Source organism: Typopeltis vanoorti, chromosome 26, assembly GCF_054136105.1.
Source record: "Typopeltis vanoorti isolate ZY-2024b chromosome 26, IOZ_Tvanoo_1.0, whole genome shotgun sequence".
Lineage (NCBI taxonomy): Eukaryota > Metazoa > Arthropoda > Arachnida > Uropygi > Thelyphonidae > Typopeltis > Typopeltis vanoorti.
In genome coordinates this window covers 6,592,469-6,616,655 of record NC_143574.1, presented here as the reverse complement: position 1 = coordinate 6,616,655, position 24,187 = coordinate 6,592,469, and the positions used below count along the sequence as shown (strand labels likewise).

Genomic DNA, 24,187 nt, shown 5'->3' with positions numbered 1-24,187 from the left:
TGGAGCAAATTGTTAGGGCTTCTATGTTTGAGGGTGCTGATGGGCCCCTAGTTTTGGTAATGGATGGTGGTATGAATTTTTATATATGTATTGGCCTGTGTGTAGGTTTGTAGTAGACTGTGAATAACAGGCAGCCTAAGGGAAGATGTGTGACGCATGTCTAGAAAAGGAAGAGAAGTTATGATTGATTGTTTGTTCAGGTAACTTAGGAATGTATTTAATGTTACACAGCCATGGAGGCCAAATGGCAAAAATATCATCAACATATCTGAGCCAGACTTTGGGCTTTAGGCTTGCTGAATCTAGAGCTCGTTGTTTGAAGTCTTCCTTGTAAAAGTTAACTATAGGAGTAAAGTAGTGAGCCACTGGGCATACCTTCTTTTTGTAGGTAGAAATTATTTTGCCACACAAAATACTCAGAGCAAAGTACATGAGCAAAGAGAGAGCCGTGATAGGCAGAAATATGTTCTGTATCAGAAGAATAGTATCATTGATCCGGATATCAGTGAAAAGGGCAGTTATGTCAAAGCTCACTAATAAATCTTTGTTGTTGAGGAGTATGATGTTTTTAATTTTGTTGAAGAAGTGTATATTTTTTATGTAGGATGGGGAATGACCTACCAACTCCTTTGAGTGTAACCACTAGTTTCTTGGATAAGGGATAACTGGAGCTGTGTGGCAGTGTGTTTGTTTTGTGCATTTTAGGCAGGACATAAATTCTGGGAGATTAGACATAATGCATAATAGCTTTTTAACTGTTTCCTCTGGCCACGTAATCATTAACTTGATTAATTCTGTTCTTTTCTTTTTGATGCGGTTTGTAGGATTGTAGTTAACCGATCACAACACTGGTATGTGTTGTAGTTGGATACCAATTGATTCATTTTTCCAAGGTATGCTGCCTCAAGAATGACAGTAGCACTGCCCTTGTCATCTTGGTAATAACAATGTCATGGTTATTTCTTAGAGATTTAATGGCTAATTCATCTGCTTTGGTTAAATTGCAACTTAGCTGTTTATTAGAATTTAGTATAGTGGATGTTTCCATCTATTTTATTGGTTACATTGGAGGGAAAGGATTTTAGACCTCTTTCAATGTTATATAAGTCTAGTTTGTTTACTAGCCTTGGTGCAACAGTGTAGTTTAAGCCTTTTTTGCAGAAGCAAGAGTTCTCGATTGTTCAGGTTGTAGCTGGATGGTGATAACTTGGCCTGTGGTCTGTTGGTGGTTGGTTGCTCTTTACTTCGCTTGTTTGTGATTGGATGTTGCTTTCTTGATGTTACAGTATTTGGAACTTCACTGTTAATTTTGCTTTGTTTTTATGTAACACGTGCTTTGCATTCTACAGAGGATCTGTGATCCTCTGTAGAATATTTGAAATATTGAGATTTATGTTGCTCAATAGCTCTATTAGTTGTAGAACACTGTTTTGGGTAATTGCTAGATTTTTGTGCCTCGTGGATTTTTCTCTCAATGTAGCTTTTTTCATATGGGAATCAAAATGGATTACTTTGGCTGAAGTAAACTTCCTTTTAAACTTAATGCAGTTAGGTATCAAGTTGTTGTCTCTACATATTTTAGAAAGGCAAGCTGATTAATTAACATGGAAACAGGTATTTTTAAAACAACTAGGGGTAATCAGCACTCTCAAACATAAAGCACAATTTGCTTCAATGAGCAAGCACTAAAGAAGGAACATGAAATTATTAGCCAAACATTTACTAAAAATTGCTACAACAAAAAACAGTTCAAGATCCTTCACAATTATCTTATAATTCTGAAAATAACACTCTACATTTTGTATCAACATCGTCATTAGGAAAACATACATATGCATGGGACACAATCTACATGAATACATAAAAGTAAGATAAATCTAAATGTTTTCTTGATCATTTACCCTAGCCTAATATCTGGTGAAAAAAATAAATAAATAAAATAATAATAATAAATAAATACATAAATATAAATTAACATAGATTTTTATACATATAAGTATAATAATATACAGATGACAAAAAAAAAATCTAAATAAACAAAAAAAAAAAAAAAAAAAAGGCTTTATAGCAGAACTACATTAACACATCTCTACAGTAATTGTATAAGGTTTTCTGTGCTGGGGTTCTGCCATCACATTTTGGATGCTATATAGGTTGCAGATGAGTCCTCCAGATTCTTGGAATTACTAATCCATCATTATTATTTAGATTCAAATGATGTTTCAGCCGCTCACAAGCTTCCTTGAACTTTCATTCAAACCAGGTTTTGGTGTGATGGAGGGACTTGGTGCCTTTCCAGTTGATTCTGTGACATGTCTGAAATGCATAGTCGGACAGGCCTGTTTTATGAGGCTGGTCTGAAAAGATCGGCCTAACAATGAAAAACAAATTTATAATTTCAAAATTATTTTTATTTTTCAATATGATCTCCCTTAAGACTAATACATTTATTCCAGTGATGCTCCAGTGCCATTATCCTGTCCCTGTAGTGATGTAAAGATCCTCTTCATTCGAAGAAAAACGCTGACCAGCAAGGGAGAGTTTCAATTTTGGGAAGAGATATGAGTGAGGAGCCGCATCTGGGGAAATAGGGTGGATGTTCCAACAACTCATAGTGCAGATCCCTTAATTTTTCCATTGCCAAAACACTTTTGTGGGCAGGTGCATTGTCCTGATGAAAGATGATTTTAATTCTTCTGCAAACCAGGTCTTTTCTCATGAATTTTTTTTGTGTAGTGTGGTTAAAAGAGTGGAATAATATTTCCCAGTTAATGTTTTACCCTTTTCAAGATAATTAATAAACAAAATGCCTTTAGCATCCCAAAACACTGATGCTATGACCTTTCCTGCTGATGGAACAGACTTTGTCTTCTTTGGCGCTGAACAACGGCTTTTGTCCACTGTTTTGACTGCTGTTTGGATTCTGGTAAGTAATGGTGAATCCAAGTCTCATCCACAGTAATAAACTGATGCATAAAATCAGTTTTATTTTTGTTAAAACTCATCGAGTACTGTTCAAAGATTTTCATGCGAGTGCATTTTTGATCTGCTGTGAGCAAGCATGGCACCCATCTTGCGCAAAGCTTTTTCATATGCAATTCTTCATGCAAAATATATCCTACACATTCTTTTGAAATGCCTATAATCTCAGCAATTTCACACACTTTGACTTGCCAGTTATCCAATACCATATCATGCACTTGATCAATGATTTCTGGTGTTGTAATTCTTTTCCTTTTATGGGCACTCTTCTCCATTTTCGACAATTAATTTCTTAATTGTCGAAAATGAAGGAGAAGAGTGCCCATAAACTTTTATGAACTTCAAATGAATTTCTTTTACAAAGAATTTTATCTATTTCAAGAGATACAGACAACACTTTTTCTCCAGACAGCTATATAACATAAACTACTTGATAGAATGACTTGCAATTTCACATGGATGCTTATGACAGATGTACCAACTTAGAGAAAAAAATCTTGTCAATGGTGTTGCTATCTATGGTCGAGGCCAAGAACTTTTCATACAAACCTTGTACCATAGTGGAGGAAATTACTGTGCTGTTTATGTCCATTTTTTCTTATTCAGATGGTGTGACCTGTTTCCCCTATGTAGGGTAAGTTGCAGATACACTGAATTTTGTAAACCACTGGGTGGGCAAGGTAGGGAAGGGGATCTTTGATTGAGGTGAGTATGCTTTTTAATTTTGTAGGAAGTTTGAGGGTTGCCTTAATGTTGTATTTATGTTGTGTTACTACATTGAAAGAGGTTTAAAATCCCTTCCCTCCAATGTAGCTGATAAAATATGAATGGAACCATCTAACATACTAAATTTTAATAAACAGCTAAGCTACAATTTAACCAAAGCAGAAAAATTAGCCATTACATCTCTACGAAATAACCAAGACATTGTTATTACCGAGGTGGACAAAGGCAGTGCTACTGTCATTCTTGATCAGACAGCATACCTTGAAAAAATTAACCAAATGGTATCCGACCACAATGGATACCAATTGGTTAACTACAAACCGCATCAAAAAGAAAACAGAATTAATCAAGTTAGTGAATATGTAGCCAGAGGAAACAATTAAAAAGCTATTACCACATTATGCCAGTGTTCACAGAATTTATGGCCTGCCTAAAATGCACAAAAACACATCACTACATAATAAAATTAGTTTAATCCTTTATCCAAGTGTGAGCAAACTTTGTTTGCTCACACTTGGATAAAGTGTGTGGTATGGTGTGTGGCCCTGGTGTGGTATCACCTTGCCCTAGTCCTGAAGATACTTCAGGCGCAAACTTTGTTTGCTCACACTTGGATAAAGGATTAAACTAATTTTATTATACTCTAACCAAGTGAAAAATAAACTTTCAACAACCTTCTCTAAATCTAGAGTAATTTATTAAAAAAGGGTGGCACACCATTTGGCAACTCCTATAGGTAGAGATGACCTGCGAATGCTTCTGCCTAGTATTTCCACTAGGGCCTGGCTCCCACTGAAGAGACCTCAATAAAGGTCGAAACTAGTCTGGGTAGTGGCCCTTCCCTTAATGCATAACATTAGACATATCCGCAAGGAGATGTGTTTTGCATTATAGGAGATACTGAGATAGAAGTGTTGGTAGCTTTCTCCACCTTTGCAACGAGTTGCCCTGGTGTGGTATCACCTTGCCCTAGTCCTGAAGATACTTCAGGCGCAAACTTTGTTTGCTCACACTTGGATAAAGGATTAAACTAATTTTATTATACTCTAACCAAGTGAAAAATAAACTTTCAACAACCTTCTCTAAATCTAGAGTAATTTATAAAAAAAAAGGGTGGCACACCATTTGGCAACTCCTATAGGTAGAGATGACCTGCGAATGCTTCTGCCTAGTATTTCCACTAGGGCCTGGCTCCCACTGAAGAGACCTCAATAAAGGTCGAAACTAGTCTGGGTAGTGGCCCTTCCCTTAATGCATAACATTAGACATATCCGCAAGGAGATGTGTTTTGCATTATAGGAGATACTGAGATAGAAGTGTTGGTAGCTTTCTCCACCTTTGCAACGAGTTGCCCTGGTGTGGTATCACCTTGCCCTAGTCCTGAAGATACTTCAGGCACAAACTTTGTTTGCTCACACTTGGATAAAGGATTAAACTAATTTTATTATACATCACTACATAGCTCCAATTATCAGTTAGCCAAGAAATTAGTGGTTACACTCAAAGAAGTTAGTAATGATGTAACTTTTTATGTAGTACTATCATAAGATCCTGCATACCCTTGAGGTATACAGGCCAGGAATTTGATGATGATGGGATTGAATTATAAAATACTGGCATGGAGAAGAGGATGGCTAAATGACAAATATCGAAAAATGGTCCTTTGTCCATTGTTATTCAATCTTTACATTAATGACATTGGGAAGTATTTTACATATGACACACAGCTATTTGCTGATGATGCAAAAATAGACATGATAATAAGGAGTGTGGCTGATATGCAGTATTTGCAGAATCATTTGAATAGGCTAGAACTGTGGACATGTGAAAAGCACTAGCAGTTCAGTGTTAGTAAATGCAAAGTCATGCACTTTGATGTTATGAGATATCCACCATCATATTATATTAGTGGAATTATGATAGAAATATTTGATCAAGTTAGGGATCTTAGAGTTTTTTTAGTATATAAGAAATTGAAGTGCAAGACCATATAACAAAGATTGTAAATAGAATTCCAGGATAATTGCAATGATGAAATGAACTTTGGCAAGTAAAGGAAGTCATTTTGCCTCTTTACAAGGTCTTGATAAGACCTTACTTGGACTAGTGTGTGCAAGTCTGATCTGGTTTCCATCATAATTCTGATATAGTGAAGAGAGTGAAAAGTAGAGTGTTAAAAATGATATTAGGATTGTGGAATGCAGATTATGAAGATAGACTAAGAAATTGTGAGCTGCAGACACTAGCAAATAGGAGAAAGAGAGGTATTATGACTGAGACCTCAGAGCTTCAGTAAGTGTTATTTACAGGATACCTACAGAAAGGATTTTTCATTTTATGGAAGGTGGAGAAAGGATGAGAGAAGCGTCCTTGGAAGTTGAGAATAGTGCTGTGAAGAAGATAGTGAGAGCTAGATTGTTCTCTCATACAGTAATACATCATTGGAATGAATTGCTACTGGATGTTGTGTATGGAAGTAGTATGAATGAATTGAAGAACAAGTATGGCAGCTGGTGCAGGTAGTATGTGGCCTCCCCGATGAGTCTCTGACTCCATCTCTTAATAATAATATTATTATTTATCATTGCCAAAATAATAGTTTCAAATCTTAATTGCAGAAATGCAAATTGCCTTGTAATTTGATGCTCCTCTTGTGACACTCAGAAGCCATTATATTGTTGCAAGTGAAAATATAATGTTATTTGTAGTTATCTGAAGCAACTAAGGCGAAAGAGAGGTATTATGACTGAGGTCAGTGTATTATGTCTGTTCACTATAAGTTTGCAATTATGAATGCCAATTGATTTGATTGCATCCATCTGCCACTTGTAACACATAAAATACTACTTTAATCATTTAGCATATTTGACATTTTTGCAAAAAATGTCAAATATTGTACATTATTTATAAAATGCAGAACAATTTAGTGTGAATAGAATATAAAACAAAGAATAAAATTAAAACTGACTCACACCTGGTAAAGTCATGGAGGGTATAAATCCTGTCAGAGTTGGATTAATAGGTGAATGAAATGATGTTCGTGCAACGAGAACAACTGACTGATGGGTTGCAGGAGAGTGACGAGTAACAGCAACAACATCTGAATCCAGCTGGTAAACAAAGACCTATAAAAATACATAAATGTAACTTTCCAAAGCAATTGAATTAAAATAAGAGTATATATTATGCTGAAAAGAGAAATATAATTTATATGAAATAAGAATTAAATAAAATCACATCCATGTTAGCTTTTGTAATGGAACAGTAATATCCTGTGGAGTGAAATTTGGAGCTTGTTAAATTAAAGATGCCAAGAAATTATCTTCTATTAGACTTAAGGCTCAGCCTATCAATGTATGAAGCATGATAGTTTATGCCCCTCACATAGATAGGCCTGAAGAAGAGATTGAGGAATTCTATGAAAACTTACAAACTGTTTTGGACTGCCTACTTGCCATCTTAGGGGACTTAAATGCAAAAGTGGGTAAGAGTATGAGAGTCAGGTCAGAGTGTGGCACGTTTGGTCTGGGTGAACACCAATGGTGAAAGAGTGTGGAATTTGCCAGTGCTAACAGATTAGTTATTACCAATACCTGCTTCCAGAAACATCCACGATGGACCTATACTTGGATATCTAACACTGATAGGTTAAGGCACCAGATTGATTATATCCTGGCTCTCCAGTGGTGGAAGACGAGCATCTCTGATGTGCATAATTGTCCTGGAGCAGATTTAGCACATACCATCAGCTAGTAAGAGTGAAAACTTCCAGGTAAGGCACACCTCACTAGATTGGATGTTACAGTAATTCTTAATGGATTCACAGAAGAAACATCAACTCAGTTGGATGATTTTTTGGATACCAATGAGGAGAACTCATCAGAAATGCTTTGGGAAGGAGTCAAGGTGATAATACAGGATACAGCAAAGAAGTATCTTGGCCAATAAGAAGACCAAGAGACCCATGGATATCAGATTCAACATGGGAACTAATCAAAAGAAAGTGGTGGGAAAAACAAAAGACACAGGGACTGAAGAATATAAGAAATTACACAGAGAAGTCAAGAGCCATCAAGCAGGACAAGGAAAAGTTCTATACCGATAAATGAGAAGAGATAGAGTTCCAGATGAGGAGGCACAATTATAAAAGGATGTTTTATTTAGTTCTCGACTTAAAGCACAAGTTTAAGCCCATACTGAATGTCATCAAAGACAGGAATGGAGCATTACTAACAGAAATCAAAAATGGATGGAAAAAAATATTGTGAGGAACCGTACAGTAGAGTGGATAAATAAAATGTCTAGCCCTCTCACCAGGAAAATTTAAGCAGTTAAGCAGAGTTAATTAAGGCCACAGGGGATGGAGGGATAAGAGTGTTTTACAGATTGATTACAAGGATATGGGAGAAAGGATCATGGCCTAGAGACTGGAAGAAGTCAGTTTTCATACAATGAAGGCATGCAAGAACTATAGAACTATTAGTTTAATATCTCATGCAAGCAAAATTTTATTGAAGAATAAAATTTAAAATTATAAATATGATTGATGCCAAAGTTGAGGCAGAGATGCCCCAGGAACAAGCAGGTTTTAGGAAAGGTAAAGGCACCAGAGATCAGATCCTTTGCCTTAGACAGATCATAGACAAATATAAAGAATACTGACTCCTTCTGGTAATGTGCTTCTTTCCTAAAGTTTTGACTGTGTCGAGCATGTGAAACTATGGGAAGTAATGAAAAGAATGGGTTTCCTCAAAACACTATCAAGCTTGATAGCCAACTTGTACAGGGAGCAAGAAGCCACAGTAAGAGCAGGTGTTATTAACTGATTGGCTTGAAGTTTGAAAAGGAGTTAGGCAAGGATGTTTATTTTCTCCTTACTTGTATAGTATATATGTGGAGGACATCATGTGTGTGAAGCATTGGATGAGCTCAAAACAGGAATTAGGATAGGAGGTAGATAGATCAGTAATCTGAGGTATGCTGATGATACAGTACTCCTTTGTAATGACATAGAAGAACTAGGACTAATTCTTGACAAAGTTAACAAGATCAGTAATAACAGAGAACTTCAACTCAATTCTAGCAAGCCAAAGATTATGGTTCTCAAAGGAAATATAAACAGGGAAGCTCTTTAGAAACAAATGTACCTTAATGGAAAAAGAATTGAGGAAGTCAACAAGTTTGAGTACCTGGTATCCATTATTAATGAAGAACTGCTGTTCAGAAGATGTTAGGAATGGCTAAAACAACAGTCAAAGACTTCTAAAATCTGGATCTATCTCCATGGGAACAAAGTTGAAGATTTTGGATGCAGTTGTTTTTTTTCCAACAGAAACTTATGGACGTGAAACCTGGAACCTAAAGAAGTCAGATAAGAAACTGATATCTGCTTTTGAGATGTGGTGTTACAGAAGGCTGTTGAGGATATCATATACTGAAAGACGTACAAATGAATGGGTGTTAGAAACGATCAGTAGACCTTTAAGGCTCCTTAAGGATATTGGCAGAAGAAAGTTAAAATATTTTGGATACATTGAAAGGATGGAAGGGGGACTTCTCAGAACAGTAACAGAAGGTAAAGTTCCTGGAAAAAGAGGAAGGGGTAGACCATCAATGAGATGGATGGATGGATGGATGGATGGATGGATGGATGGTGTGTGTGTGTGTGTGTGTGTGTGTGTGTGTGTGTGTGTGTGTGTGTGTGTGTGTGTGTGTGTGTGTGTGTGTGTGTGTGTGTGTGTGAAGTGACTGATCTTCAGACAGTTGAGGCCTCCAGAAAAGCAAACAATAGGTCTTCAGTTTTAAAACTATGTGGGATTTAATATCCCCTTAATTTAAGCAAACAATAGGACTACATGGCAAGGACTGGTGTGGCACATAGCATCAGACTGACCATACGGCATCCGTAGATGCCCAGTGAACATACAGATAGATAGATAGATAGATAAGAAATTATATTCTTGTTTTATCCCTTATCCAAGGCTAAGCAAACAAAGTCTGTGCATGAAGGAATCTTCATGACTAGGCTACATGTATATAGAAGCTAATGACTTCACATCAATTGCCTTAGTATCCCATAATGCAAAGCATACACACCCTTTAAGGTGTGTATAATGCAATGTATTATGGGAAGGGCTGCTACACAGACAGTTTCAATCTTTATTGAGGTCTCATCAGTGGAAGTTAGATCCAGAAGAGATACCAAAGTTGAAGTAATGCAGAAATCATATATTACCCATATCAGTAGTGAAAAGGTGCATGCTAACTTGCCCTAAAATCTCATAAAGAGCCAAAAGGTTTCATTTCGAAAATGCAAAAATTATAAAAATCAAGTGGATATTAGATCCAGCATTATTTCATAGTTTCTACATTCCATAAGTCACAAGTGGTCCTACACGAGGACCAATGTGTGACTTACATTGATCCCCGTGTACATATCAACATTTTTGTTGGAGGGCATGCATGCTAACTACTTGATCAACCAAATTAGTAAATCAGATGAGGCAACATTATGGAAAGAGAGAAAGCAGTATAAATTTTTGCCCTACAGAAAACCAAACATAAATTTGACTATTATACCCTACATTGAAATAAGTGCTGGATCCCTCTTCTAGTATAGAATGATGATGGGAGTTGGAATTATGGCCTGAAGCAACTTTTATGGATTTTATATGATTGTAGTTGAAGGAGGTAAGCCTCATCCTCCTCCTCGTCCACAAGATTCATGTATTATATAATAATGGATGTAAAGGAAATAATTTATTGACAACTCCTACACAATTTGCTCACTATAACATGAGAGCAAAAGAATTGGTTACAATATTCAAAATATTAACACAAAAATTTGTCTGTGACTGAGACATGGAAAAATATGACTCATGCTATAAATTAAAGATGTCAAGATATTATATTCTTGGTTTCATCCTTTATCCAAGTGTAAAAAACAAAGTCTGAGCATGAAGTAATTTCACGACTGGGCTACTTGTATATAGAGGCCGATGACTTCACATCAATTGCCTTAGTATCCGATATAAGTGAAAAGACTTTCAGTAAGACTCATGCTGTTTGACTCATTATGTTAATATTGTGAATATTGTAACCAATTCTTGTGATCTCCTCCTGAATGATTCTCATGTTACAGTGAGCAAAACATATAGGGGTTATTAATAAACACATTTCTACAAAACGTCTAGTTAATGAATTATGTCTGTTAAATCGCTGTGTTCCTTTGGTTGGTTTGCCTAATTTGCAGGAAGAAAAACATGTTTTTTGGAAGGGAACATTGTGGAATGAAACACTAAGCATAAATCTTAGCATCACATATGGCTATATTGCTACTAGAGACTATACTCCTTGCATTGACTGTACATCTACATACCGTTAATGGTACATGGCAGAAAACTTAACAGTGGCCTCCACTATTCATGATATTGATAAAAATGTACCAATGCTTCAAGACGAGGACACTTTTTTGATGCGTAAACATTGTTCACATTAATAGCCTGAGTGTACGGTCACAAATACGGACACCTCTGAACTGACGTACATATGGCATACTGGATCAAATTCTTAGAGTTCCAGTGGTTTAAAACAATCCAGAAGGTGAGGCTGGATGTGCGTGAGACAACAGCACCTAGAAATCAGTGGCTCTGATTGGTTATTGCTAAATGAAAGTTGTCATTTGTAATGAGCTGCTGTTTTTGTTTTCTGAGTTTCATTTGTTTTGCATGCATGAAGTGTGAACTGATGTGTTTAGGACACTGATATAAACATATTTTTAATATATAATTTTCTATAAATAATTTATAACTTTTTGTGCCCATATTTACAATGGGAAACTGTTGACGATCTACTAAATATCCCATTTTCTGCAAGAGCGTTTGTGGATTGTATGATTGTAGTTGGAGGTAAGCCTCGTACTGCTCTTTCAAATTTACTGAGCAAGCACAAAGATTCAAAAATTGAGTACATAAGATACTTCTATTTCACAATACATGTTTAATACATTGTTCCCCACTCTACATAGATCTGGTTACAATTGATTGATAAATTAAAGAATTCAGAGTTATCCTACAATTAATTGCATTAGACCAATTAAGATGAGCTCTGATGTGCTATGCACTCCTATATCGATCAAACTTTCATGCATCAATAAAAATGCATGGATTGCATAAGCCACATGACAACACACCCAACCAAAATGGGCACATGATGCCACTGATATATACAGGGTGTTCGGGATAAATTTGACATATTTATAATTAATTATATTTTTCCGTAAGTTACATGTATTAACACACACTTCTCTTCATTTAAAAGTTTGGACCCTTCTTCATTCATATACAAGATGTCAGAAAGGATGGATAGCTGGAACCCACCTGAATCATGGAAGAGAATAACTTGTATCATGATGATTCGTGCCCGCCATCAAAATAAGGATATTACGACTGCTGCCCAATGCTCCCTGAATACAGTAAAAACAATCAGGCATGAACTAGAGACTTGCAATGGTGACTACGAGGATGTAGCAAGAAGAAAGATCCCTAGCAGACGATCTGATTGCGTTCGTACAGCAGAATTCCTCGCAAATCTGCAGGAACAGGTGTTGAAGAACCCTGGCATTGGAATTCGGGCTTTGTTCGTGGAGTTGCTAACTGTAGTCAAGCCCTGGATAACAAGGGTAGCCAATGGTAGGCCGTATGTATGGCAGCAGGATTCGGCCCCTTGCCACACCTCTGGGAAAAGTCAAAAATGGTTGTCTGAAAATTTCTACGACTTCACCAGTCCAAATGTTTGGCCTCCAAACTCCCCAGACCTTAACCCCATGGATTATTTTGTATGGGGCGCAGTTGAAAAAGACACCAATCGCACTTCCAGTAATACAAAAGCCCAGTTAATGGATAAAATTAAAACAGTTTTTGCGGCCCTTCCCAGGGAGACTGTAGCATCAGCTTGTTCGAGGTTCCGAAGCAGAATTGAAGCTGTGATCGATGCTAATGGTGGTTATTTTGAGTAAATCTTGTTGATAGTACTGTAATTAACTCTGCCTGTAATGTTTTTTTGTCAATTCATTAAATTTAATAGATACAAAGAAGATTTTCTTTTTCCTTACGAAACTGTCAAATTTATCCCGAACACCCTGTATATATATATACAGAAGGGTAGCTATATATAAGACACACAGCAATAACGGTGCAGACTCTGGCCCATGATATGGAGCAATGATTCACAGCATGTCATTTCCTGATTAGATGTTGTTGTAGGAAGTGCCTTATGCCTAAGAGTACTATCCCAACCATGCAGTTTTGTGGCTTAGGTGTAATGGCTTGGAGATGTTCCACTTGATATGGACTGAGATGTTTAGTGTAGTTTGACGGAATGAACCATCAAATATGCAATACTTCTAAATAATGCAATACTACCTGCACAGTAGTAGTTTTACAGAACATTTCTCTTTCAATACAACAAGATGTTCTAAAGAAACAAAGAAAATAGAAGAGAATCAGAAGAAGTCAAAATCCTGGAAAAAGGAGAGCAGAGAGAAATGTAAATCAGGAAGAAACAGAAAGATCAGAAGATACAATTACAAGAAAGATCAAAGAATACACTGAAAACTAGTTTAACAGTAACTTTTACAGGAGATGGAAACAATTTTTTTATTATTATTATTATCCCATTGTATTATTACAACAGATCATAGAGGTCAAGTTCATGTATTTTATACAGCACCTTTTCTGGGTAATTATAGAGTTCACATTTGGAAATATTCATACAGTTTATCAAATGCATTGGTGATGCTTCTTTGATGTTACAGATTTTGCAGGTGGGGAAGACTTATGCCATTGCTAAATTTGATTGATCTTGTGTGGTCGGTCTTGAGGTGAGAGATCATGGTAGTGGCACTACGATTAAACTTGGAGTTGATGGTAGCTACTGGATTTTCTGCTGAGTACCAGTGGTGAGTCATGTCCTGAAGAATTGTTCTTTTTATGTTTTCTTTTTGGGTGGTTTTAAAAAGATCGAAATCTGTGGTATCACTTGATGTTGCAGCCATTTTTGCTACTTCATCTGCAGTTTCGTTGCCCTTTAATCCCACATGGGATGGGATCCATTGGAAGATTATTTCGGAATCCTTATGTAGTTTGTTTATATTTTTTGCTATGTCTCGTTTTTTGTTTCTACACATTTAAGTATTTCTTGATGTGTAGTGTAGCAGTTCTTAATAGCTTGAAGGGCTGCTAAGGAATCTGTGAAAAATATAAACTCCTTCAGATTTTGCTTGTCCAAATATTGCAGTGCTGTTAATGGCTATTAATTCTGCATGGTATGAGTTGCATCCAATACTGTTAGTTGTTTTTAGTTCTATATTATGAGAGCCATAGATGAGTATTGAGTATGTCACTCCCAGAATTGCCATTTGGATTTTTGGAGCCATCTGTGTAGATCTTTATTGAGTCGGGTCCATATTCCATTATTTTTGAAAGGGCTAATGATCTCAAGATTTCAGGGTTTTCTAGGTTTTTTTTCTCATGTTTCCCTATTTCAGCTGATAATTATATTTTTTCTGTCCTGATTTGGAGGAAATGCTGGGTAGATGGCTATTTTATTTGGACTATCCAAGAGAATTTTATTTTCTATGATTTCATGCATACAGATGGAAACAATAACTAGTTTTAATATAATAAAAGCAAACTGTGAATCTGAAGCAAAAAATAATATGTTCCAAACTGGGGGAAGAAAAAAATCCCTTCAAGATGCTGGTTACATAGCTTCTTTACATACAGAAGCTTGAATATAGCTGGTAAAACAAGTTTTACCAGCTGTATTACATTGCAGTTTTAAACATAAAAGACCTAGCTTCATATTAAATAATGCAACTTCCCTTTAGTATTGTCAAATTAAATGTAAGAGAATTTCATAGTCCAAGAAGACAGCAGACTGTAAGGGAAATTATGATGTGGCATAGCATCCAATTCATGTTCCCTCAAGAAATTTCTTTCACAGGTATCAGGATATTCAGAGTTTCTCAGACAGGTACCTGCTCTGTCCTACCAAAGTTTTGGAAGTGAACACCAGGCTGGAAAAGGTACAGAAGGCTGAATACTTACCATAAGTTAGAAAAGCCAAGGCTGCACCATCAAAATCATAAATATATGTCCCGGCTAGACACAGAGAGAAAGATATCAAGATTCTTTCTGACTATACAGCCTTATTTATATGGTGCCATTATGTTGTAGCTGCAGAAGGTTAGAGAAAATCAACAGTAGATAAGATGGGGGAAAACTCTAAATTGGGAAGAATAGGATGTTCTTATCTTAAAGAATGTCTAAATACAGTCCAGCTAGCCAATGCATGGCACATTAACATGGCAACACCTGTACCTACACTTGCATGAATAGAGGAGTTGGTACACAAAAAGATAGAATCTATATCTCTTCATCACTCCTTAATAAAGTAGTACTAAATAAGCATCTCAACATAGGTGCAGCAGACCACAAGTCAGTCTTAATTAAATTCTGCCTCATTATGAGTATTGAAGTTGGTTCTGAAACTTGGAGGCTTTTGTCTGGCTTTCGATTGACTTTTCTTAGCAAACTTAAAGCCCTTCAAGATGAGTGGAAAAACATCACTTGGAACTATAATAAATGGGCCCACTTCAATAACTACAAAAAGAAAACATGCCTATCAAAAAAGGGACAAAGGAGAGAGACTTCTACAAGGAAAGGAGCTAGTTTACAGCTAAAAAGAGTAATGGCAGAGTGAGAACTAACATCATCAGAACATCAATCCAGACAAAGAAAAGGAGATGAGAAAACAAACAGAAAGAGAATATGTTTGTATAAATTGAGTCAGCTCAGGAAAGATCCCACAGGAATGGAAAGAACGTATGATAATCCCATTGTACAAGTGTGGTAAAAAGACTGATGTGTCTAACTACAGATCTATCAGTATCTCTGGAGTAATTGTAAAGATTTTAGAAAAATTGATAAGAACTTGCTTACAGAAATGGGTAGACAAAAAATATACTTTGCAAGGAACAGCATGGGTTTACTAAAGGGGGGTTCATGTCTGAGCAATTTGCTCATATTTAATAGTAATGCTATGGCTGAGTTGAATAAAGGGTATGGATGCACTATGATACTGTTGGAATCTCTGATAAGGTATTTAATAGGATACCTTATGAAAGGCTGCTGCTGCAAAAAAGATAAAGAACATGGGATTGGAATATAAACTATTGGCTTGAATAAATGAGTAGCTGACAGACAGGAATCAAAGTTGTATATGGGGGATGTGAATCTGCCAGATTTAAGGTGCACCACTGGTCAGCTAATAATTAATCTATTACATTAATGATATTTGGAAGGACCTGACAGGATGTTCAATTGTTTGCTGATGATGCAAAGATAGTCAGGGCAATTAGGGATGTAATGATATACAGTGCTTATAGAATGATTTCAATAACCTGGCAATGTTCTAAGGTGGGATCACATTACAAGAAACTGATGCTCAAGTTCTTAGAGTTATAGTGGATAGAAAGTTGAAGTTCAAAGGTCACGTAGATGAAATTGCAAATACAACTCAGAGAATAATTACCACGTTGAAACAAACATTGCCATGTAAGGATATAGAAGTCATTTTGCCTCTTTGCAAGGCCTTGATACAGCTGCACCTGGACTACTGTGTGCAGATTTGGTCTTTGGGTTTCGAAAGAGATAAAGAAGCCATGCAAAGAAGAGTTACAAAAATGATATCAGGATTTTGGAAAGTAGATTATGAGGACTAAGAGTATGTGGACTGCAACACTAGTAGACAGAAGAAAGACGGGTGATATGATAGAGGTCTATAAACGTTTGAGAGAGCATTATAAGATATTGGTTAATAAAATTTTTCATTATATGGAAGGTGGAGGACAAGGGCATGTCTGTGGAAGTTAAATTTGTGTGCAGTTAAGAAAGGAGTGAGAACTAGCTTTTTCTCTCAAAACCATGATTGAATGGAACAGTTTGCCTGTTGATGTAGTGAGTACATCTAGTATGAATGGGTTTAAGAAAAAGGTACGACAGCTGGTGATGATGGTGTATGGCCTCTCTCAATGACTCCCAGGAGGTATACTAATAATAATCCTCAATATCTTCATTAGTTTCTGAAATGGCATGATTATGTTCACTGGGACTAGTCATCTTGTTATTCATTTCCCTAGAATTCATCTTTATTGTTCTTGGAAGATTTTGGCAAATCTTACAGTACTACTTTACTATTACACTAATCAAAATATATCAGAAAATATATATCAATTACTATTAATACACAAAAAGAGATAATTCAACTAATGAGTGCCCATTTTGTTAAAAGCAATCAACCTGGTGTAAACAACATTAACCTGAAAGGTACCTCTGCAGCTGAGGAAGAAATGCGAGAAGGAGGTACTACAGCTGTTGCATAAACCAAATATGAATTCAGCAATAGAGACTAATAGGATATCAGCACAGATGTAGTACCTCCTCTCTCATAAATGTTCAGCTGAAATGAGTGTTCCTTTGATCTGGCTGTATAATTTGAGTCTCAGCATAGAGAAGATTCCAGAGTAGTGGAAAGAATGTATGATCCTATTGCACAAGAGTGGTGCAAAGACTCTCTAACCATCGACCTATCTGTATCTCTTGAGTGGTGGTGGTAGTGAAGATTTTGGAAAAGTTAGTAAAAGATTGCATAGAAATGAGTTGACAGAGAATCTATGCAGTAAACAGCAATGGTTTACTAAAGGAAAGTCTTGTTTGAGTAACTTGCTCATATTTTATAATAATGTGAACACTGAGTTAAACCAGGAGAATAGTTACATCATGATACCTTTGGACTTTGCTAAAGCTTTCGACAGAATACAGCATCAAAGACAGTTGCATAAACTATAGAACATGAGACTGAATTGTAAAATATTGGCATGAATAAGAGGGTAGCTGACCGGACAATATCAAAAAAGTGATGTATGGGAGATACGAGTTTAAATGTTCTTGACTCAACAGGGTGTACCCCGAAGATCAGTCTTTGGGGTACACCCTGTTAATGATATTGAGAAGGATTTAACATGTGACATACAGCTATTTGCTGTGATTCGAAGATAAGACAATCAGGAATGCAACTGACATGCTATACTTGCAGAATGATTTGAATAAGCTATATTTGTGAGAATGTGAAAATGGCTCTCAGTTCAATCTTAGTAAATGTAAAGTTATGCACTTTGATGTAATGAGATATCCAATGGCATGTTATATTGGGGAGGTTAGAAGAAACTGACCAGGCTGGGGATTTTGGAATTTTAGTAGATAGGAAGTTGAAGTTCAGGGGATGGTCATATAGCAAAAATTAAAAATGCAAATCAGAGGACAAATGCAATGCTGAAATGTACACTGAAAGGTAAGAATAAGAAAATCATTTTGCCTCTTTATGAGGCTTTAATATGACCTGATCTGGACTACTATGTTCAGATCGGGTCTTCTGGTGTCTGAGATGATGCTGTGGAGAGGGTGCAAAGGAGTGTTAAAGATAATATCATGACTGTGAAAAAAGATTATGAGATTAGAATTTATGGACTGCAGATGCTAGCAGAAAGGATTAAGAGGCGTGATATGATAGATATCTAGAAATCTTTGAAAAAGATACAGTAGATTACATTTTTCATTTTATGGAAGGTGGTGATAGGACATCCATGGAGGTTAAGAACAAATGCAGTCAAGAAATGGGTGAGAACTAGATTTTTTCTCTCATAGGCATGACTGGAATGTAACTTTGGAGTGTGCAGGGCTAGCGTGAATGATTTTAAGAGAAAGCATGATGTGGTGGAGTGATAGGTGGCCTCCCTTGATGAGTTCCTGACTCCCTGGAAGTCTCTTATAATAATAATAATATTTATGGACTATGCAAAGGCATGTGAGAGAATGTCATATGAGAAAATAGTTGAAATAAATAAGAATGGATAATTAATTAATTGGAGAGAAAATTAGATTCCTCCTGATTTCTTTTTTAAATATGTAAATCCTACTCACAAAAGAATGTCATTAGCACTACTCACACTGTAATTCGAACCCAAAGTCTGTTAGTTACCAAATTGATATGCAAAAATACCAGTTAGTGATGTTTAGAGGAGCAGTGTTCCAATTTTAAAGGAAAATAGAAAGTAAATACTACAATGTTGTATTCTGCTGCAAAATTATTCTTCCTGTTCATATTCATTAATAATACTGAATGTGGCTTGAGAAACGGTATTTAGTTCTTTGCTAATGATGCAAGGGAGGAGTAAGTCTGCACCAGAATACCACAATGGAAATGCTATTTGTCTTTCTAAACTGCCTGCCTGTTTAGTTCTTTCTGGATTATATAAACAAGCAACCAGTTTGGAAAAATAAACTGCATTTCCATTTTAATATTGATGAGGACAGAGTTTTGTACATACTCTACAGCAGATGAGTATAAATACTGCATACTGTATTAGTGGCATTTAAGGTGTTAAAAGAAATTTAGAATGTAGGATGCCAGTTTACAGGATGATGAAGTTCAGTAGACTCTTGCAGTGCATCCGTTGAATTTCACATTTACATAGTATAATGCTGTTATAAGGAAGACAAAGAAGCACTTGCAACATATAAGGCATGATCAGACCATATTTGAATTATTGTGCACAAATCAAATTCTCTGGTTGCTGAGCTGAGGATCCAGAGATGGCAACTTAGGCAATAATTAAGCTAAAAAACAACAGTTACAAGAAGAGGATGAGAGAACAAATTGCAGTGTGAACTAGCAGGGAAGGGTGATGTGACAGATATGATGTTTAAGTTGATAACTGGATTTTACATTGTAATATGGAAGGAATTATTAATAGAGTGGAAGAAGAAAGGGGAAGAGGAAAAATGAGAAGCCATTTCTAGAAGAGTTATATAACTAGCAAACAATTGTCAGAAGGAAGAGTAGATTTTTTTCCATGGAAAGTAGTGGAGGAGGTGTGATGAATATTACCGAGTGTTAAGGTGTAATATAAAGATGTTTCTGATAAAGTGGATCTCCTACAATGGATTTATTGATTACACATGTCTGTTAACAATAATATTTATTTCTCTTGTAAACCAATATGAGAAAAAAAAAAACAAACAATGGGAAAAACGTGTTAACCTAAATGCCAACTGTACATATTCATTTAACCAGCTGATTTCCAAGAAGAAAGAAAAACCTGAATGAGATAATTAAGTTTCAGATTCAGGAACCTTTTACATCAAAATTTCCATTGCATTTAATCTGGTGATTTATCCATCAAGAACTAAAAGCTTCAGCTAAATTACACTTATCAGGACATATATACTTTATTGGTGGTGTAATGTATGGAGATTCGTTAGTACGAGGTGTGACAGTAGAGAATTTGACAAAATAGTACCAACCTGGTGTGACCATTAAGGACATAAGCGAGTCTATTAGAGAGCAAAAGCAAAGGGTGAAAGAAATGATAGTGGTGGCAGATATGAATGATTTGAAAGGAGATAAAATGGAAATGATAGAGGACCTGAATAAATTGTTTGAGGTAGCAAAAGAAAAGAGTGAGAGAGTTAGGATGATTAGGCTTTTGCCACGGTATGACAGTGAAGAGTTTAGAAGGAGGGCCATAATTGCAAATGACTTTATGCGTGGGTTATGCAGGATGAGTGGTGTGAAATTTGTGGACGTGTGGAGTGAGTTTGATGGTCGAAAGGATCTATATAAGATGGATGGTTTACATTTGAATGGATTCGGTGTAAGGAGACTTGAAAAAGTGTTGTTGAATAAAGTGGATGTGCAGAATCAGGGAAACTAGATTTATTAAGGGGGGGGGGAGTAGATATGTAGACCTTAGGGAGGCAATTGAATGAATGAATGAGTATAATATACCTGAGCAAATAAGGACAACAAATCAGAATGGGATAGTTAGTATAAGGCAACAAGGAAGGGATGGGGCTAACGGGGATCTGCAATTCATGTACACTAATGCTAGGAATATTAGGAACAAGAAGGAAGAATTTTTGGCCTTGGTTGGCACTTCCAGACCACAGGTTATTGGTATTAGTGAAACACAGCTGACTGCAGATGATATAGCTAGTGGGATTGAATGTGATGGGTCTAGTGTGTACAGGAATGACAAGGAGAATAAAATGGGGGGAGGGTATTGTTGATGATAGCTGATGAGCTGCAGCCAAGGAGAATAGAAGCTGAATTGCAGGATAGAGAAAAGAGCACATTTAAGGCCATTTGGTGTGAGATTGTGGCTAGCGGAACAAAATATACAATTGAGTGCTGCTATAGACCAGGTGATGGAAAAGATGGTGGAGACAGAATGCACAAGCAAATAGAAGAAATGAGTGGAAGGAGGGTAATTATTGTGGGAGATTTCAACTATGGTAGCATTGATTGGAGGGAGGAGAGACGAATTGGGTTTTATGCGGTTATTAAGGGATAACTATCTGCGACAGCATGTAATGAAAAATACTAAGGGTCAGAGAGTGCTTGACCTAGTAATTGCATCTGAGGATTTTGGCTGTAACAAATATGACAACACTGCCACCAATCGGTGAGAATGATCATAGGGTCTTGACTTAGGAGGTGGCTAAAGGTGTGGAATTTACAATTAAGAAAGGGTACATGTGGATTATCGGGATGGTAAGTATGACAAGCTTAGGAGTTTGATTGGTTCAGTGCCATGGCATGCACAACTGCAAGGGCTAAATGTTGATAGTGAATGGGAGACAGTTAGGAAGTGTTTGCAGGAGGCAATGGCCGACTCTATACCTAGAGCCCGAATAATAAATCAAGTAGGGATTAAATGGATGAATAACACCATTAAGCTTGAGCTGAAAAAAAAAAGAAACAACTGTGGAAAGAATTTATGGAGAAAGGTGACCCACAAGCACAAAAAAGGTATAAAGCCCAGGCCAGAAGGGTAATAAGTGTGGTAAGAAAAGCAAAAGCGGATAATGAAAGAACATTAGTCATGAAGGCTAAAGAGAATCCCAAATAGTTTTTTCAATATGTGGCAAGTAAAAGAAAAAATTTATACGGCAGATTGATTTTAAAGAATGCCGATGGTGGGGAGGTAACCGAACCAGTTGATAAAGTAAAATTACTGAGTGAGAACTTTGCAAGAGTATATCATCCATGTGGTGACATTGCAGAAATGGAAGAACAAACAGCTTATACGGGAATTGTGGTGAAGGAAGGGGAGGTAAATAGCCCATTACAAAAGCTCAACGTCAATTCATCTGCGGGACTGGATGGTATACCAGCTCGTGTCATACGAGAAGTGGCTAAAGAATTGTCAGTGCCTTTGACCATTTTGTTTAATTTGAGTCTCGGGTCTGGGTTAGTCCCAAGGGGGTGGGGAAAGAGGGGAAAATAGTTCCAATGCATAAAGGAGGTTCCAAGACTGCTGTTGAAAATTACCAGCCGATCAGCATATCAGGAATTGGATAGATGAAAATGGGATACTCTATGGGGGACAGCATGGTTTTGTGGAGGGTAGATCATGCCTCAGTAACTTGCTCACGTTCTATAACACAGTGACGGCTGAGCTGGATAAGGGTTTACAGTGATTCTACTGGACCTTGCTAAAGCCTTTGATAGGATACCACATGGAATTCTAATAAGTAAACTGCAGCATATGAGAATGGATATAGATTTGGTGAGATGGATAGAAGGGTGGTTGATGGAGAGATATCAGAGAGTGGTTTATTCAGGAGTAGAGTCCAAAAGACAGCCTGTGACTAGCAGTGTGCTGCAGGGTTCTGTTCTTGGACCGCTACTGTTTAATTTGTTCATTAACGATATAGGCAAGGATTTGAGAGGAAGTGTTCACTTGTTTGCAGATGATGCAAAGTTAGGTAGAGCAATAGTGAATGCTCATGATGTCAAAATTTTGCAGGATGATTTGGATAGTTTGGAGGACTGGGCTAAGGAGAATGGATGTCAATTTAATGTGGAAAAATGTAAGGTTTTGCATTTTGGGGTGAAAATATTAGCAGCAGTATATCACACAGGTGGAACTGTACTCCAGGAGATTGACGAGGCCAGGGATTTGGGAGTGTTGGTGGATAGGGAGTTGAAGTTTAGGGACACATCGCAAAAGTGGCAAAATCAGCTCATCAAATCACTTGGTTGATTTGATGAGCTGATCAAAGGCTCGCTGATCACTTGGTTGCTGAAAAACACTTTAATGAGCAGAGACAAACAGGTTATTGTTCCTCTGTATTGAGCCTTGATAAGACCCCATCTAGACTACTGTGCCGAGATATGGGTGCCAGGGTTTCTTCTCGAGAGGATCCAGAGACGAGTGACTAAGATAATAGCAGGACTATGGAATGAACCTTATGAGAACAGGTTGAAGATTTGTGGGCTCCAGAAATTGGTTGATAGGCGGAAAAGGGGTGATTCAAATTACTGAAGGGTTTCTATAAGATTAATTCAGAAGATATTTTTGAGAATAGGACTAGTAGTGGGAGGACTAGGGGCCATACATGGAAGCTTGGTATGAGTGTGGTTAGTAAGGGTGTTAGAACAAGGTTTTTTTTTTTAATTGGAGAGTGGTAAATGATTTAAATAAGCTGCCAGAGTCTGTTGTGGGTGCCATGACTGTAAATCAGTTCAACGAGAAGTATGATAGATACTGTGTGAATGTTAAATAGTTGTTCTTGACATGACGTTGGGACTCCTTGGAGCTGCCCATAATAATAATAATTTATGTTCTTTTCAAATTGTATTTCCAGTGAACAATCAATCAACTCAGTAGTAATGCATCAATGCAATGGTTTTCAAGCTGTTTTCATTTCTGATTTAAGTTGTCTGTCAGTTTTTAGATATTGTTACAGTTTTGATATTCTGAAGATCATCACTATGTTCATTATTATGGATATGATCGTATTTCTAATTAGTTCTAAACTTTTATATTTACAGACTACCATATGCAGTAGACCAGGGATTGGCAACCGGCAGCCCACAGGCCATATACGGCCCAAAAGTGTATTTTTGGCAGCTCATAAAAGGTTGACCATACTTACATGGCATGTGACCCATATTTTGAGTGATTTAAATAATACACTTTATAATATGAATAATAACTTAAAAATAATTTTATACCTACACTTTGTGATATCGCCCGTGTAACAAATCTTGTTGATTTTCATAAAAATAGCATTGAAATGCGATTATGTTTGAACTCTTTTAATGTCGGCATTGATGATGTACCAAACCAACTACAGATGGAAGTTTTGGAATTACAACACAACGAAACATTAAAGAATGCATTTTCATTAGAAAATATCCAAAAATTTTATCGACGCTTACCAAAAAAATTTGATGTAAGTTATTAATCAGTTTCGCAAAGAAGATGATAGTCGCATTTTGAAGCACATACATTTGCAAATAAGCATTTTCTGACATTTTTTTGTTTCCTGTTGGGCCCATATACGAGAAG

At 36.6% G+C, this 24,187-nt stretch overlaps 1 protein-coding gene across 1 annotated transcript in view; it reads right to left on the bottom strand.

Annotated features, from left to right (window-relative positions):
• LOC150092290 (glycogen debranching enzyme) overlaps positions 1–24,187 on the bottom strand; it is a 461,626-nt gene that overhangs the window by 229,549 nt on the left and 207,890 nt on the right. Inside the window, exon 14 of the mRNA XM_090414998.1 lies at positions 6,683–6,833. Within this exon, the coding sequence (XP_090271124.1) occupies positions 6,683–6,833 (151 nt within the window). The remainder of the gene's footprint in view (positions 1–6,682; positions 6,834–24,187) is intronic.